Source organism: Nycticebus coucang, chromosome 14, assembly GCF_027406575.1.
Source record: "Nycticebus coucang isolate mNycCou1 chromosome 14, mNycCou1.pri, whole genome shotgun sequence".
Classification (NCBI taxonomy): Eukaryota; Metazoa; Chordata; class Mammalia; order Primates; family Lorisidae; genus Nycticebus; species Nycticebus coucang.
The window spans coordinates 18,487,544-18,501,322 of record NC_069793.1 but is presented as its reverse complement, the minus strand read 5'-3'; the positions used below and the strand labels follow the sequence as shown (position 1 = coordinate 18,501,322).

The 13,779-nt window shown below is 48.6% G+C and overlaps 1 protein-coding gene across 2 annotated transcripts in view; it reads left to right on the top strand.

The window, feature by feature from the left end:
- The window catches only part of DDB2 (damage specific DNA binding protein 2), a 43,703-nt gene that overhangs the window by 3,057 nt on the left and 26,867 nt on the right, over nt 1-13,779 (top strand). The window contains exons 2-3 of one of the 2 annotated variants that reach the window (XM_053560364.1): nt 6,367-6,456; nt 13,087-13,248. In XM_053560364.1, the coding sequence (XP_053416339.1) occupies nt 13,122-13,248 (127 nt within the window). In that variant the 5' untranslated portion in view covers nt 6,367-6,456; nt 13,087-13,121. The remainder of the gene's footprint in view (nt 1-6,366; nt 6,457-13,086; nt 13,249-13,779) is intronic. The other variant, XM_053560365.1, reaches the window with a different exon arrangement.

Sequence of the window (13,779 nt, the reverse complement as noted above, 5' to 3'; positions counted from 1 at the left end):
TGGGCACCTGTAGTCTCAGCTACTTGAGAAGCTGAGGCAAGAGGATTACTTGAGACCAAGAGTTTGAGGTTGCTGTGATCTGTGACATCACAGCACTCTATGAAGGGCGACAAAGTGAGACTGTTTCAAAAAAAAAAAAAAAAGGACAGAATGTACTTATGTGGGCGGCACCTGTGGCTTAGTCGGTAAGGCGCCAGCCCCATATACCAAGGGTGGCAGGTTCAAACCCGGCCCCTGCTGAACTGCAACCAAAAAATATCTGGGCGTTGTGGCGGGCACCTGTAGTCCCAGCTACTCTGGAGGCTGAGGCAAGAGAATCACTTAAGCCCAGGAGTTGGAGGTTGCTGTGAGCTGTGTGATGCCATAGCACTCTACCAAGGGCCATAAAGTGAGACTCTGTCTCTACAAAAAAAAAAAAAAAGAATGTACTTATGTATTGTTGTGTGAATAAAATCAAGAAAGTGGAGTGCTTGTAGTGAGTGGTTCTTTGTGTCTAAAACAGTAGTGTCAGCTCAATGCCCATAGTTCAGTGAGTAGGGCACCGGCCACATACGCCAAGGCTGGCAGGTTCAAGGCCAGCCCTGGCCTGCTAAAACAATGACAAATGCAACCAAAAAATATCCAGGCATTGTAGCAGGCACCTGTAGTCTCAGCTACTCGGGACGCTGAGGCAAGAGAATCACTTAAGCCCAAGAGTTTGAAGTTACTGTGAGCTGTGATCCTCAAGCACTCTCCTGAGGGTGACATGGTCAGATTCTGCCTCAAAAAAAATAAATAAATAAAACAGTACTGTCAGGTGGCACCCATAGCTCAGTGGGTAGGGCGCCAGCCACATACACAGGATGCCAGGTTCAAACCGACCCAGGCCAGATAAACAAAAATGACAACTGCAACCAAAAAAATTAGCCAGGCATTGTGGCGGGCACCTGTAATCCCAGTTACTTGGGAGGCTGAGGCAAGAGAATCTCTTAAGCCCAAGAGTTTGAGGTTGCTGTGAGCTGTGATGCCATGGCACTTTACCCAGGGTGACAGCTTGAGACTCTGTCTCCAAAAAAAAAAGTGCCATCCAATGGAATTTTCTGCTGTGGTGGAAATGATCTGTAAATGAGCTGCCCAATAAGATAATTGCTGGTCACATGAGACTGTTGAGCACTAGCAACATGGCTAGTGCAGTTGAATAAGTAGATTTTCAGTTTAAAAGATTTTTAAATTAATATATATATATATTTTTGAGACAGAACCTCAAGCCTCTACCCTGGGTAGAGTGCTGTGGCACCACAGCTCACAGCAATCTCCAACTCCTGGGCTCAAGTGATTCTCCTGCCTCGGCCTCCCAAGTAGGTGGAGACTACAGGCGCCCACCACAATGCCTGGCTATTTTTTGGTTGCAGCCATCATTGTTGTTTGGCGGGCCCAGGCGGGATTGGAACCCGCCAGCTCAGGTGTATGCAGCTGGTCCCTTGCGGCTTAAGCCAGAGGCACTGAGCCTTAAATTAATAATTTAATAGCTGTATTGGACCATGCAGGTCTGGAATAGCTAAAATAATGAGTTCATGATGTGGTAGAGGCAGATGGAAGATGGGCTGGGATTAGATGATTAAATGGTGAAGATTTGCAAACTAGGCTAAAGAATTTGGACTTTATCTTTTTTTTTTTTTTAAGAGACAGAGTCTCACTTTGTCACCCTCAGAAGAGTGCTGTAGTGTCACAGCTCACAGCAACCTCCAGCTCTTGGTCTTAGGTGATTCTCTTGCCTCAGCCTCTCGAGTAACTGGAACTACAGGCTCCCACCACACCACCTGACTATTTTGTTGTTGTTGTTGCAGTTCGGCCAGAGCCGGGTTTGAACCCACCACCCTTGGTATATGGGGCCAGCGCTCTACTCACTGAGCAACAGGCACCACCCTTTTTTTTGCTTTTTCTTTTTTGAAACAGAGTCTATGTTGGGTAGAGTGCCATGGCATCACAGCTCACAGCAACCTCAAACTCTTGGGCTTAAGTGATTCTCTTGCCTTAGCCTCCCAAGTAGCTGGGACTACAGGTGCCTTCCACAATGCCCCGCTATTTTTTTGGTTGCAGTTGTTGTTTTGGTAGACCCTGGCTGTTTGAACCTGCCAGCTTCAGCACATGTGGCTGGTGCTGTACTGACTGAGCTATGGGTGCCAAGCTGACTTTATCTTACAGGCAGTGAAAAGTATGAATAGGAGGGCCTGTGGCTCAGTGGGTAGGACCCTGGCCCCTTATACTGAGGGTGGTGGGTCAAACCCAGCCCCGGCCAAACTGCAAAAAAAAAAATAGCCAGGCATTGTGGTGGACGCCTGTAGTCCCAGCTACTCGGGAGGCTGAAGCAAGAGAATCGCCTAAACCCAAGGGCTGGAGGTTGCTGTGAGCTGTGACGTCAAGGCACTCTACCAAGGGCAACAAAATAAGACTCTGTCTATATGAATAGGAGAACCTAATTTGGATTTACCCTTTTTCTTTCTTTCTTTTTTTCTTTTTTGAGACAGAGCCTCCCTTTGTCGCCGATGGAGGGTAGGTTAAAGCAGGCAAAATACAGTAAGCAGGGCTGTCCCTGTGAAGGTTGCCATGTGAGCTACCTTCTGTGGCCTTGGAACAATGCCCCAGCATTCCTGACAGGCAGCTGATAAAGTGCTTTCATTTAACAGCTATGTTTTTGCGACCTTAGGCAGCCCCAGGTATAAAAACTAGGCTGAGTTATTGAGAGAAGTTAACCACAGTGGGAGGCTGTTTCTGGGTTTGGAAGGCAAGAAGGCAGAGAGATGCAGAAGGTAAAAATGCATAGCAGGTTCTCAGAGTATAGCTTGTAGAGAAGCTGCTCCAGGGTCTGGAATCTGCCCCAGGCAGATTCTTTGGAAGGCATCACAGAGTTGGCAGAAGGCACCTTAGGAGTTGCCATTGTGTAGTCCAAGTTTCAGCTCTCTGGGCTGGGAAGTCTGGGCCCTTCCCCAAAGTTCCATTGGGGTCTCTTGACTGGCGAAGGAGTTCTAGTGTTTTAGTAAATGACCCATTAATTTAGCAGCTTTCAGGGGACATCCTCTGTGTGTCACATACCATGCTCAATTCAAAGGAAGTAGGCAAGATCCCTGACTTCATAGAGTTTTCCACTAGAATCAAATAAAGCTCTGAATATATAATAGAAATGTTGATGTGGGCTCGGTGCCCATAGCTCAGTGGTTAGGGTGCCGGTGTGTACCCTGGGCTGGCGGGATTGAACCCGGCCTGGGCCTGCTAAACAATAATGACAACTGCAACAAAAAAATAGCCTGGTGTTTTGGCAGGTACTTGTAGTCCCAGCTACTTGGGAGGCTGAAGCAAGAGAATTGTTTAAGCCCAAGAGTTGGAGGTTGCTGTGAGCTCTGACTGTACAGCACTCTACTGAGGGTGACATAGTGAGACTCTGTCTCAAAAAAAACAAAAATGGTGCTATAAGGGAATGATGGGAATATGACTTCCATTGGGGGAGGGGCAGAGAAGACTCCTGAGGAAGTTTAAGTCTCTATGCAAAACGACCCAAAAGATAATTGGAAACCAGGCTGGGTGTCTCACACCTGTAATCCTAGCACTTTGTGAGGCCGAGACAGGTAGATTGCTTGAGCTCAGGAGTTTGAGATGAGCCTGAGCAAGAGTTAGACCCCGTTTCTACTAAAAATAGAAAAATTAGCTGGGTATTGTGGCTGGCACCAGGAGTTTGAGGTTGCTGTGACCATAACACTTTACCCAGGGCACCAGAGTGACACTCTGTTTCCAAAAAAAAGGAAAATAAATTTATTGAGATGGGGGGAATGGGAAAGAGGCAGGAGAAGAGAAGACCAAGCGTTCACTTTTGGACCCTGATGAGATGTCTAAGTGGATTCGTCAAGAAGGCAGGGCCACATACTACTATGGGCATCACCAATTAGCTTGTGACCCAGGAAGAGATGTAGGAACCATGACCCTTCACCTTGGAATTGGAGCTCTGTACCTGAGGTGAGGTTAGAGCCAGGTAGTGAAGGGGGAGGGTGGGAACTCAGGCATATTTTGTCTGTCACATTCCAGGCATTCTGCTCAGCACTTTGTCACCACAGCCGGTGGAGCAGGATTTATTCTTCCTGTTTTGCAAAGGAGGAAACTGAAAAGCAGAGAGAGAGAAAGGTGTTAAGATTTGCAAAGGATACAGCTAGGAAGTTGGAAGCGAGGGCTGTTTAGTGCTGGTGAACAACTTTCCCACTTGGTCACGCTGAGCAGTAATGACAGAGACTGGGCATATTAGTGTCCTGGGGTGCTGTAACCAATTACTGCAAATGAGTGCCTTAAAACAACAGAAATGCCTTCTGTCACAGCTCTGGACCCCAGAAATCCAAAATCAAAGTGTTGGGGGACCGCACTTCTTCCCCAGGCTCTGGGTGAGAATCTTTCTTTGCCTCTCTCCTGGCTGCTGGCAACTTGGTCCTCTTTGGGGTCCCTTGGCCTTATCAGCCTCCACCTTCACAGGCACTTCTCCTCTGGGTGTGTCTCTCCGTGTCTCTGTCTCATCTCCCTTTGCCTCAGTCTTATAAGAACATTTGCTGGGTGGTGCCTGTGGCTCAGTGAGTAGGGCGCCGGCCCCATATGCCGAGGGTGGTGGGTTCAGGCCCAGCCCCGGCCAAACTGCAACAAAAAAATAGCCGGGCATTGTGGTGGGCGCCTGTAGTCTCAGCTGCTCGGGAAGCTGAGGCAAGAGAATCGCCGTAAGCCCAAGAGTTAGAGGTTGCTGTGAGCCGTGTGACGCCACGGCACTCTACCCGAGGGCGGTACAGTGAGACTCTGTCTCTACAAAAAAAAAAAAAAAAGAACATTTGCCATTGGATTTAGGTTCTACATAGATAATCCACAATGACCGCCTCATTTTATTTATTTATTGAGACAGAGCCTCAAGCTATTGCCCTAGGTAGAGTGCCATGGCATCCCAGCTCACAGCAACCTCCAACTCCTGGGCTCAAGCAATTCTCCTGCCTCTGCCACCCAAGTAGCCGGGACTACAGGCACCCGCCACAACACCCAGCTATTTTTTGGTTGCAGCGAAAAAATTGTTGGCCATTGTTTGTTTGGCGGGCCCGAGGTGGATTCGAACCTGTCAGCTCAGGTGTATATGGCTGGCGCCTAAGCCGTTTGAACCACAGACATTGAGCCGACTGCCTCATTTTAAAATCTTTAATTACATCTGCAAAGACCTTTTTCAGGATATAGGATAACACCGGCTCTGGGGATTCGGATGTGGATATATCTTTTTAGGGACCACCAGTCAACCCAGTTAGAGGAGCTACAGAAGGCCATAGAAGTTAGCCATGGAAATCTCATAAAAAAGCTTCCTCCCAAAAGCTGGAGGTTGCTGTGAGCTGTGATGTTACGGCACTCTACCAAGGGAGACAAAGTGAGACTCTGTCTCTAAAAAAAAATGCTTCCTGAGCTTAAAAAGTAAGCAGCTAGTTTGGCGCCTGTGGCTCAAGCGGCTAAGGTGGCAGCCACATACACATGAGCTGGCCTGTTCGAATCCAGCCTGGGCCCACCAAACAACTATGACGGCTGCAACCAAAAAATAGCCGGGGGCGGCGCCTGTGGCTCAAGAAGTAGGGCGCCGGTCCCATATGCCGGAGGTGGCGGGTTCAAACCCAGCCCCGGCCAAAAAAAAAAACCACAAAAAAAAAAAAAAAAAAAAACACAAAAAATAGCCAGGTGTTGTGGGCGCCTATAGTCCCAGCTACTTGGGAGGCTGAGACAGGAGAATCGCTTGAGCCCAGGAGTTGGAGGTTGCTGTGAGCTGTGATATCACAGCACTCTACCCAGGGTGACAGGTTGAGGCTCTGTCTCAAAAAAAAAAAAAAAAGCAATCAGCCTTTCCTAGTTTTTCTTTATCCAGTTTCATAAATATGTCTCTTTGCAGAGTGAATTAGCAGCTTAAATGCTACAGCCAACGCAAATCTGGCTTGGCTTTCTAGACTGCCTATAATTATAACAAAACTCTCAGATTCTGGAGCCTTATAACACAGGGTCACTCAAGTATGAAGAGGAATATACAATAAATGTCTGAAAGGTACCCACTCAGAGTTAGAGCATAGGGGTGGATTGTGTGGATTTGTCCCAAGACACTGGCTTCACCCATAAGAAAGAATCACAGCTAACCAGGGCAGCTTGCAACCTTCCTCCACACAGAGAAACTTAGCTGGGGTTCTTGAGTGAGACTTTTGTCATATACTCCTTGAGTTCTAATGTCATAGTAGGGACAGGAGCCAAGGCAGGGCAGTGGAAGGGGAGTGGGAAGAAGGGAACGTAAAGGAATGCCAATGCAGTTCTCCCAGCCCCACTGAAATGTGACTCATCCACCCATAGGGAACTGGCTTGGCTGCAACACAGACAGGATCATTTTTATTTCTGCATTTGCGCCTGCAGCCCTTAGAAGAGACTTTTGGCATCAGAAGAGTGAGTAGAAAGCCCTGCCAGAAATCAAACCCCTGGTGTCTGATTCCCTGATCCCTGACTCTTTCTATCATGACTAACTAACTGGTAAGGACTCTTGAGAACAGCAGAAAGCTTCTTCACCACCTTTATCAGAACTTATCAGTAAATAACACATTGCCAGGAGATTATATAACAACTTCTATTTGTAGAACATGTCATAGTTTGCAAAGTACATTCACATATATTATTTCAGCCCTCTTGTAGTTGCTGTGCAAATCTGGCTGCCTAGAGAAGTTCCCTGGCATCCTGTACCTATGGGTATTTCATGACAGGGTGTGGATGGTGTCTTATCCCCCCAGAGTAAAAATAGAAGGTGGGACTTGGGTTTCTTTTTTAGAAATTTACATAGCTGTCTGACACTTCCAAAGCTCCCAGAGTGTGGGAGTCCTGCTTTCGTTTAGCCTTATTATGAATTTATTCATATTTGGGCATTTAAATATATACACTAGAGATGTTAAGTAAAAAGGCCTGGAGATGCTTGTATTCAGTCTGCATCCAGTCATTCAGGCAGAATTTTTTTTTTTTTTTTGCCGACTCATCACCTCTGGTATATGGGGCCGGCGGCCTATTCCTTGAGGCACAGGCGCCCCCCATAGGCAGAATTGAAACTTCAGTTCCTTGCAAGCTCTGCAGAATCCTTGAGGCTGTCATTTGCCAACCACTGGAGGCAGCCAACCGTATGTGGGAAGCCCACATGCATCATCTGTGTGGATTATGGATGGTTTTGCAGACTCAGCAAGGCATTTGGATCTATAGACAACTTGAACAGAATCAGAGTCATGTACCAGCCTGCACCAGGAAAATGCTTCCTAGTAGATGGAAATTTCCCATAGGGAGACTAGAGTTGAGAGCTGGTTTCTGCTGCCTTTTTTTTTTTTTTTTTTTTTTTGAGACAGTCCCACTCTGTCACTAGGCTTAAGCAATCCTCTTGCCTCTCAGGTAGCTGGACTACAGGCACTTGCCACAACACCTGGCTATTTTTTTTTTTTTATTTTCAGTAGAAATGGGGGCTCTCGTTCGTGCTCAGGCTGGTCTTGAACTCGTGAGCTCAGATGATTTATTCATATTTGGGTGTTTATATTGCCCATTCCTAGCCCCACTGACATGTGACTCATCCACCCATAGGGAACTGGCTTGGCTATAATACAGAGAGAATCTTTTTTACTTCTACACTTGGAACTGTAGTCCTTAGAAGAGACTTTTGGCATCAGAAGAGTGAGTGGAAGACCTCTTCTCTCTCTCTCTTTTTTTTTGTCACCCTTCATAGAGTGCCGGGGCGTCATAGCTCACAACAACCTCAAAGTCCTGGGCTTAAGCGATTCTCTTGCTTCAGCCTCCCAAGTAGCAGGGACTACAGGTGCCTGCCACAACACCGGGCTATTTTTAAAGATGAGGTTTCACTCTGGCTCAGGCTGGTCTGGAACCTGTGAGCTCAAGCAATACACTGGCTTTGGTCTCCCAGAGGCTGGGATTACAGGCATGACCCATTGTGCCTGCCTGGCCTCTGCTGCTTTGACAGCAAGTCACAAAATCAGGAATTCTAAAACTGGAAGAATCTATGGGACCACCTAGTCTTTCCTCTTTCATTTTATGATGAGGAAACTAAAGCTTAGAAAAGTGACATGTTGAACCCAAGATCACATAGCCTAAATATTCCATTGTGCTATATGTGAGTATAATCTGTTCTAGAAAACACTTCAATAAAGCCACATATTGTTTTGCAGATCAAAGAAACTGGCATTATTTAGGGTCATGCCCATGGTCTGCCCAGCTTCCAGTGTGAACACGAGACCTTGATTTGCTATCACCAGCAGCTTTTGAATGAGTTGCCTTGTGATGCCTATGTCAAAAGTAGTATCAGGCAGGGGCAAAACATCTATAAACAGGGTTTCATGAGCAGTGTGAGTGGTGGAAACCAGCCTCTTTGTGGCACCATTCACCTCATTATCAGAACAGCAGCAACAAAAAAATATGTATTAAATGCTTTTGTCCATCCTGCACCTGGTGGCTTATCAGATGGGAATGGATGATTTCAAGCCCTGAGGCAGTAGTTCTGTGGCCACACAAAGGGAGCCAAGGCAAAACCTGGGGTAAAGGTGCCTCAAAGCACAACTTGAAACAAAGAGCTTTATTGGCTTATGCAAGGCAGGTTTCCACGGCTCACATGTGGTTCTGTCTTTCCACCATGGAAAATTTTCCCAGTCCTAAAAATGGATTCTGGGAAAACCTGGCATTAAGCAGGACATGTCCCTTGCTCTGGAATCCATTATAGCTAACTGCTGCCTCCCTGCGCTTGCACATCCTGCCCTCTCTGCCAAGAATGCCCTCTCTACCTAGTTCTGTCTCTCAGGATTCAGCTTAAGTATCACTTTTTTTTGGGCAACACTTCCTTGACACTGCCTCTTTCTTATTCTACTCCAAGCTGACTAAAGTGCACCTTTTCTGTGCCCATTTCTGCCCCCCCCAATGCTTCTCTCACTAGGCCCATCACATTCTATTATAGTTGTAGGTTTACTTGTCTCTCACACTTAGAAGACACACTTCACCACGCAAACAGCATCATTCACTTCAGCATTCCATTTGACTGCAATAGTGCTAGGCTGATGGGTTTTGGATACATGGTAGAATGAATGAAATTTGAATTCTTTTTTTTTTTTTTTTGTGGTTTTTGGCCGGGGCTGGATTTGAACCCACCACCTCCGGCATGTGGGACTGGCGCCCTACTCCTTGAGCCACAGGCACTGCCCTTTGACCCACAGGCGCCGCCTGAAATTTGAATTATTTTGCCTGCCAGTCAACCTCGTCCCCCTGCTCCCTGTTACTTTTTTTTTTCTTCAGAGATGGGGCCCTCACTAAACAAATAAAATGTGTATGCTTTTTGTTGTAAATTTGTCTTCCATGATTTTATTTATTTATTTATTTTTTTGTAGAGACAGAGTCTCACTTTATCGCCCTCAGTAGAGTGCCATGGCGTCACACAGCTAACAGCAACCTCCAGGTCCTGGGCTTAGTCGATTCTCCTGCCTCAGTTTCCCAAGTAACTGGGACCACAAACATCCGCCACAATGCCTGGCTATTTTTTTGTTGCAGTTTGGCTGGGGCTGGGTTTGAACCTGCCACCCTCGGTATATGGGGCTGGTGCCCTACCCACTGAGCCACAGGTGCCGCTGTCTTCCATCATTTTAATTCTTTTTTTTTTTTTTTTTGTAGAGACAGAGTCTCACTTTATGGCCCTCGGGTAGAGTGCCGTGGCGTCACAGGGCTCACAGCAACCTCTAACTGTTGGGCTTACACAATTCTCCTGCCTCAGCCTCCCAAGCAGCTGGGACCACAGGCGCCCACCACAATGCCTGGCTATTTTTTTGTTGCAGTTCGGCTGGGGCTGGGTTTGAACCTGCCACCCTCGGCATATGGGGCCGGTGCCCTACTCACTGAGCCACAGGCGCCGCCCCATCATTTTAATTCTTAATTCTAGCTACAGAATTTTTTTTTTTTTTGTAGAGACAGAGTTTCACTTTATTGCCCTCGGTAGAGTGCCGTGGCATCACACAGCTCACAGCAACCTCCAACTCCTGGGCTTAGGCGATTCTCCTGCTTCAGCCTCCTGAGTAGCTGGGACTACAGGTGCCCACCACAACACCCGGCTATTTTTTTGTTGCAGTTTGGCCGGGGCTGGGTTTGAACCCGCCACCCTCGGTATATGGGGCCGGCGCCCTGCTCACTGAGCCACAGGCGCCACCCTCTAGCTACAGAAATTAAGAGAGAAGGAAGGCTCAGCGCCCGTAGCTCAGTGAGTAGGGCACCAGCCACATACACCAAGGCTGGAAGGTTCAAGCCCGGCCTGGGCCTGCTAAACAACAATGACAACTGCAACAACAACAATAACAAAAATAGTTGGGCACTGTGGCGGGCACCTGTAATCCCAGCTACTTGGGAGGCTGAGGCAAGAGAATCACTTAAGCCCAAGAGTTTGAGGTTGCTGTGAGCTGTGACGTCACAGCACTCTACTCAGGGTGACAAAGTGAGACTCTGTCTCAAAAAAGAAAAAAAAAAAAGAAAAAAGAAAACACACCTACAGCCTGGTGTGGTGGCTCACGCCTGTAATGTTAGCACTCTGGGAGGCTGAGGAGGGTAGATTGCTTGAGTTCAGGAGTTCCAGACCAGCCTTAGCCAGAGCCAGCCCCTCTCTCTAAAAATAGCCAGGAGTTGTGGTGGGCACCCATAGTCCCAGCTACTCCGGAGGCTAAGGCCAGAGAATTGCTTGAGCCCAGGAGTTTGAGGTTGCTGAGTTGTGATGCCATGGCACACTAGCAAGGGTGACAAAGTGAGACTCGTGTCTCAAAACAACAGGCTCCACGCCTGTAGCTCAGCAGCTAGGGTGCCGGCCACATACACCAGGGCTGGCGGGTTGGGACCCAGCCTGGACCTGCCAAACAACAATGACAACTACAACCAAAAAATAGTCTGGCGTTGTGGTGGGCGCCTGTAGTCTCAGCTACTTGGAAGGCTGATACAAGAGAATCTCTTGAGCTTAAAGAGTTTGAGGTTGTTGGGCGACGCCTGTGGCTCAGTGAGCAGGGCGCCGGCCCCATATGCCGAGGGTGGCGGGTTCAAACCCAGCCCCGGCCAAGCGGGTTCAAACCCAGCCCCGGCCAAACCGCAACAAAAAAAAAAAATAGCCGGGCGTTGTGGCGGGCGCCTGTAGTCCCAGCTACTCGGGAGGCTGAGGCAGGAGAATCGCCTAAGCCCAGGAGTTGGAGGTTGCTGTGAGCTGTGTGATGCCACGGCACTCTACCGAGGGCAATAAAGTGAAACTCTGTCTCTACAAAAAAAAGTTTGAGGTTGCTATGAGCTGTGATGCAACAGCACTCTACTGAGGACGACATAGTGAGACTCTGTCTCAAAAAAAAAAAAAGAAAGAAAAACAACAAAACCCCACAGCTATAACCCGGCAGGGAAGAAGCCCCCAGCTTGCTCCTTTCCCATGTGATGACATTTCTAACACTCTCAGCTTATCTTCCTATCAAGAAAATACTTTCCAATTTCTCTTTTGGAGCATTCATTCCTTTGAGTTACTTCTGGAAATGCCTTCCATCCCTAGGTGTCTGAAGGCTCCTGTGCGGATCTAATATTAACACATTTTTTGTGTATCTCCTCCCATCCTCCCAAAGCGTCTGGCAAGGAGCTTAGTGGGTGCAAGAAAGGCTCAGCAGTGCCCTACTGAGGCCAACTCTTCCCTGCCTTGTCAGAGAAAGTGGGGTGCATCTGAACTGTCTCTCAGCTGTGAACCTAGGTGCTTTTGCCTTTGGTTAAGACAGGGCACCGGGCTCTAAGCCCCATTGGCCCCAAGCCCTTTGAACCATCACTGACTGACCCAGGCTGCTCCCTAGGCTGACAATCAACAGGTTGGGAAACTGTTAGTTAAAGTAGTGAGTTCCGGCTCGGCGCCTGTAGCTCAGAGACTAGAGCGCCAGCCTAATGGACCCAGAGCTGGAGGGTTCGAAACAGGCCCAAGGCCTAACAATGACAACAAGGAAGAAACAGCCAGGCGTTGTGGCGGGCGCCTGTGGTCCTAGCTACTTGGGAGGCTGAGGCAAGAGAATTGCTCAAGCCCAAGAGTTTGAGGTTGCTGGGAGCTGTGAGGCCACAGCACTCTACCAAGGGCGACACAGTAAGACTCTGTCTCAAAAAAAATAAATTAGGAGCCATAGGCTCGGCGCCTGTGGCTCAAGCGGCTAAAGAGCCAGCCACATACACCTGAACTGGCGGGTTCAAATCCAGCCCGAGCCGCCAAACAACAATGACGGCTGCAACCAAAACATAGCCAGGTGTTGTGGTGGGAGCCTGTAGTCCCAGCTACTTGGGAGGCCGAGGCAGGAGAATCGCTTGAGCCCCAGAATTGGAGATTGCTGTGAGCTGTGATGCCACAGTACTCTACCCAGGGCAACAGCTTGAGGCTCTGTCTCAAAAAAAATAATAATAATAAATAATTAAAAGTAGTGCGTTCTAACCATGCTCCACAGAGAAGCAGGAATTGTAGTGGTAGGTACTTGACTCCAGCTGCATAGGCGACATGCGGGAAAAGTCTAACAAGGCAGAGAAGGTACGGTCTACAAAGTAGCCACGCCCCAAATACTCTCTGTACGCGCCAATAAATCCCAAAGCCGGAGCGGGCTTCATCGCCAATTAGCTGGCAGTGAAGGCGAAGCCAAGACCTTGATTGGCATCTGATTCCCCCGCAGCAGCCGCCCGGAAAATCTGGCTCCCCAGCGTTTGAAAAGGCTTCAAGTTGGGCGCCATCTTTGTTTCTGGCAGGTTGGCGGACCCAGGCTGGAGCCGTGCCCCTCCACCTCTCCCTGTGCCCTCAAGGCTCCGCCCCTCGGGGCTGCCAACGCTCCGCGTGCCCCGCCTTCCGGGAAGGGGCGGGGCCTCTGCGAGGCGGGTGGGGCCCACGCTCGGGCTAGTTTGAACGTGCCCTGGGCATGTTTGGCGGGAAGTTGGCCTTAGTTGGACTACCTGTGGCCTCGCGGTTTCCTAGTCTCCGCCTTATTTCTCCTCAGAGGCTTTTCTATCCTACCTCCATGATCTTAGCCTAGGGTATTGTACCCCTTCTCACGGAGGACGCGATGGCTCCCAGGAAACGCCCAGAAACCCAGAAGACCTCCGAGACTGTGTTACGCCTCAGGAACAAGAAGAACAGAAGTCCCCGGGAGCTGGCGCCCGAGGCCAAGAAGCTCTGCGTGAAGGGCTCCGGTACTGCTGCGCTTGCTGCTTTATTTCCGCCATTTAGGATGCTCACGCTGGAGGCCGGAATGGGGGACGGGTGCTCCTAGTTTGCTGAGGCAGTCCCAGATGGCGGATGCCTCAGGCTGTGCATTTTGTCTGCTCGATTGAGAGTTTAGGGTTAGACTCCCCCTCCCTCAGGTGACAGGAAGAAGCAGATGATCTCCACTACAACTGACACACGGACTTTCAAATTCTTTGTTGGTACCAGGATTTTTACACACTTAGGACTGCTTAAAATAATTCTACCTTTCCTGGAGCTGTGGATGCTGAATTTAAATAGTCAACATTGTTAGTTGTATATGTCCTTGGTTTCATCCGTGAGAGCCCGCCCTTCCATCCTTCAAAAGTTCTTTCTCTGAGGTTTAGTGGGGCTTGAACCCGGGGATATAAGGAATGTAAGGGAACTCAAGTTGGGCAGGGTCTTTTTGATTAAGCGTTTTTTATCCATAAGAAGAAAGAATTGGTTATCAGGAGCTTGGACTCATAGCGATTGGGTCC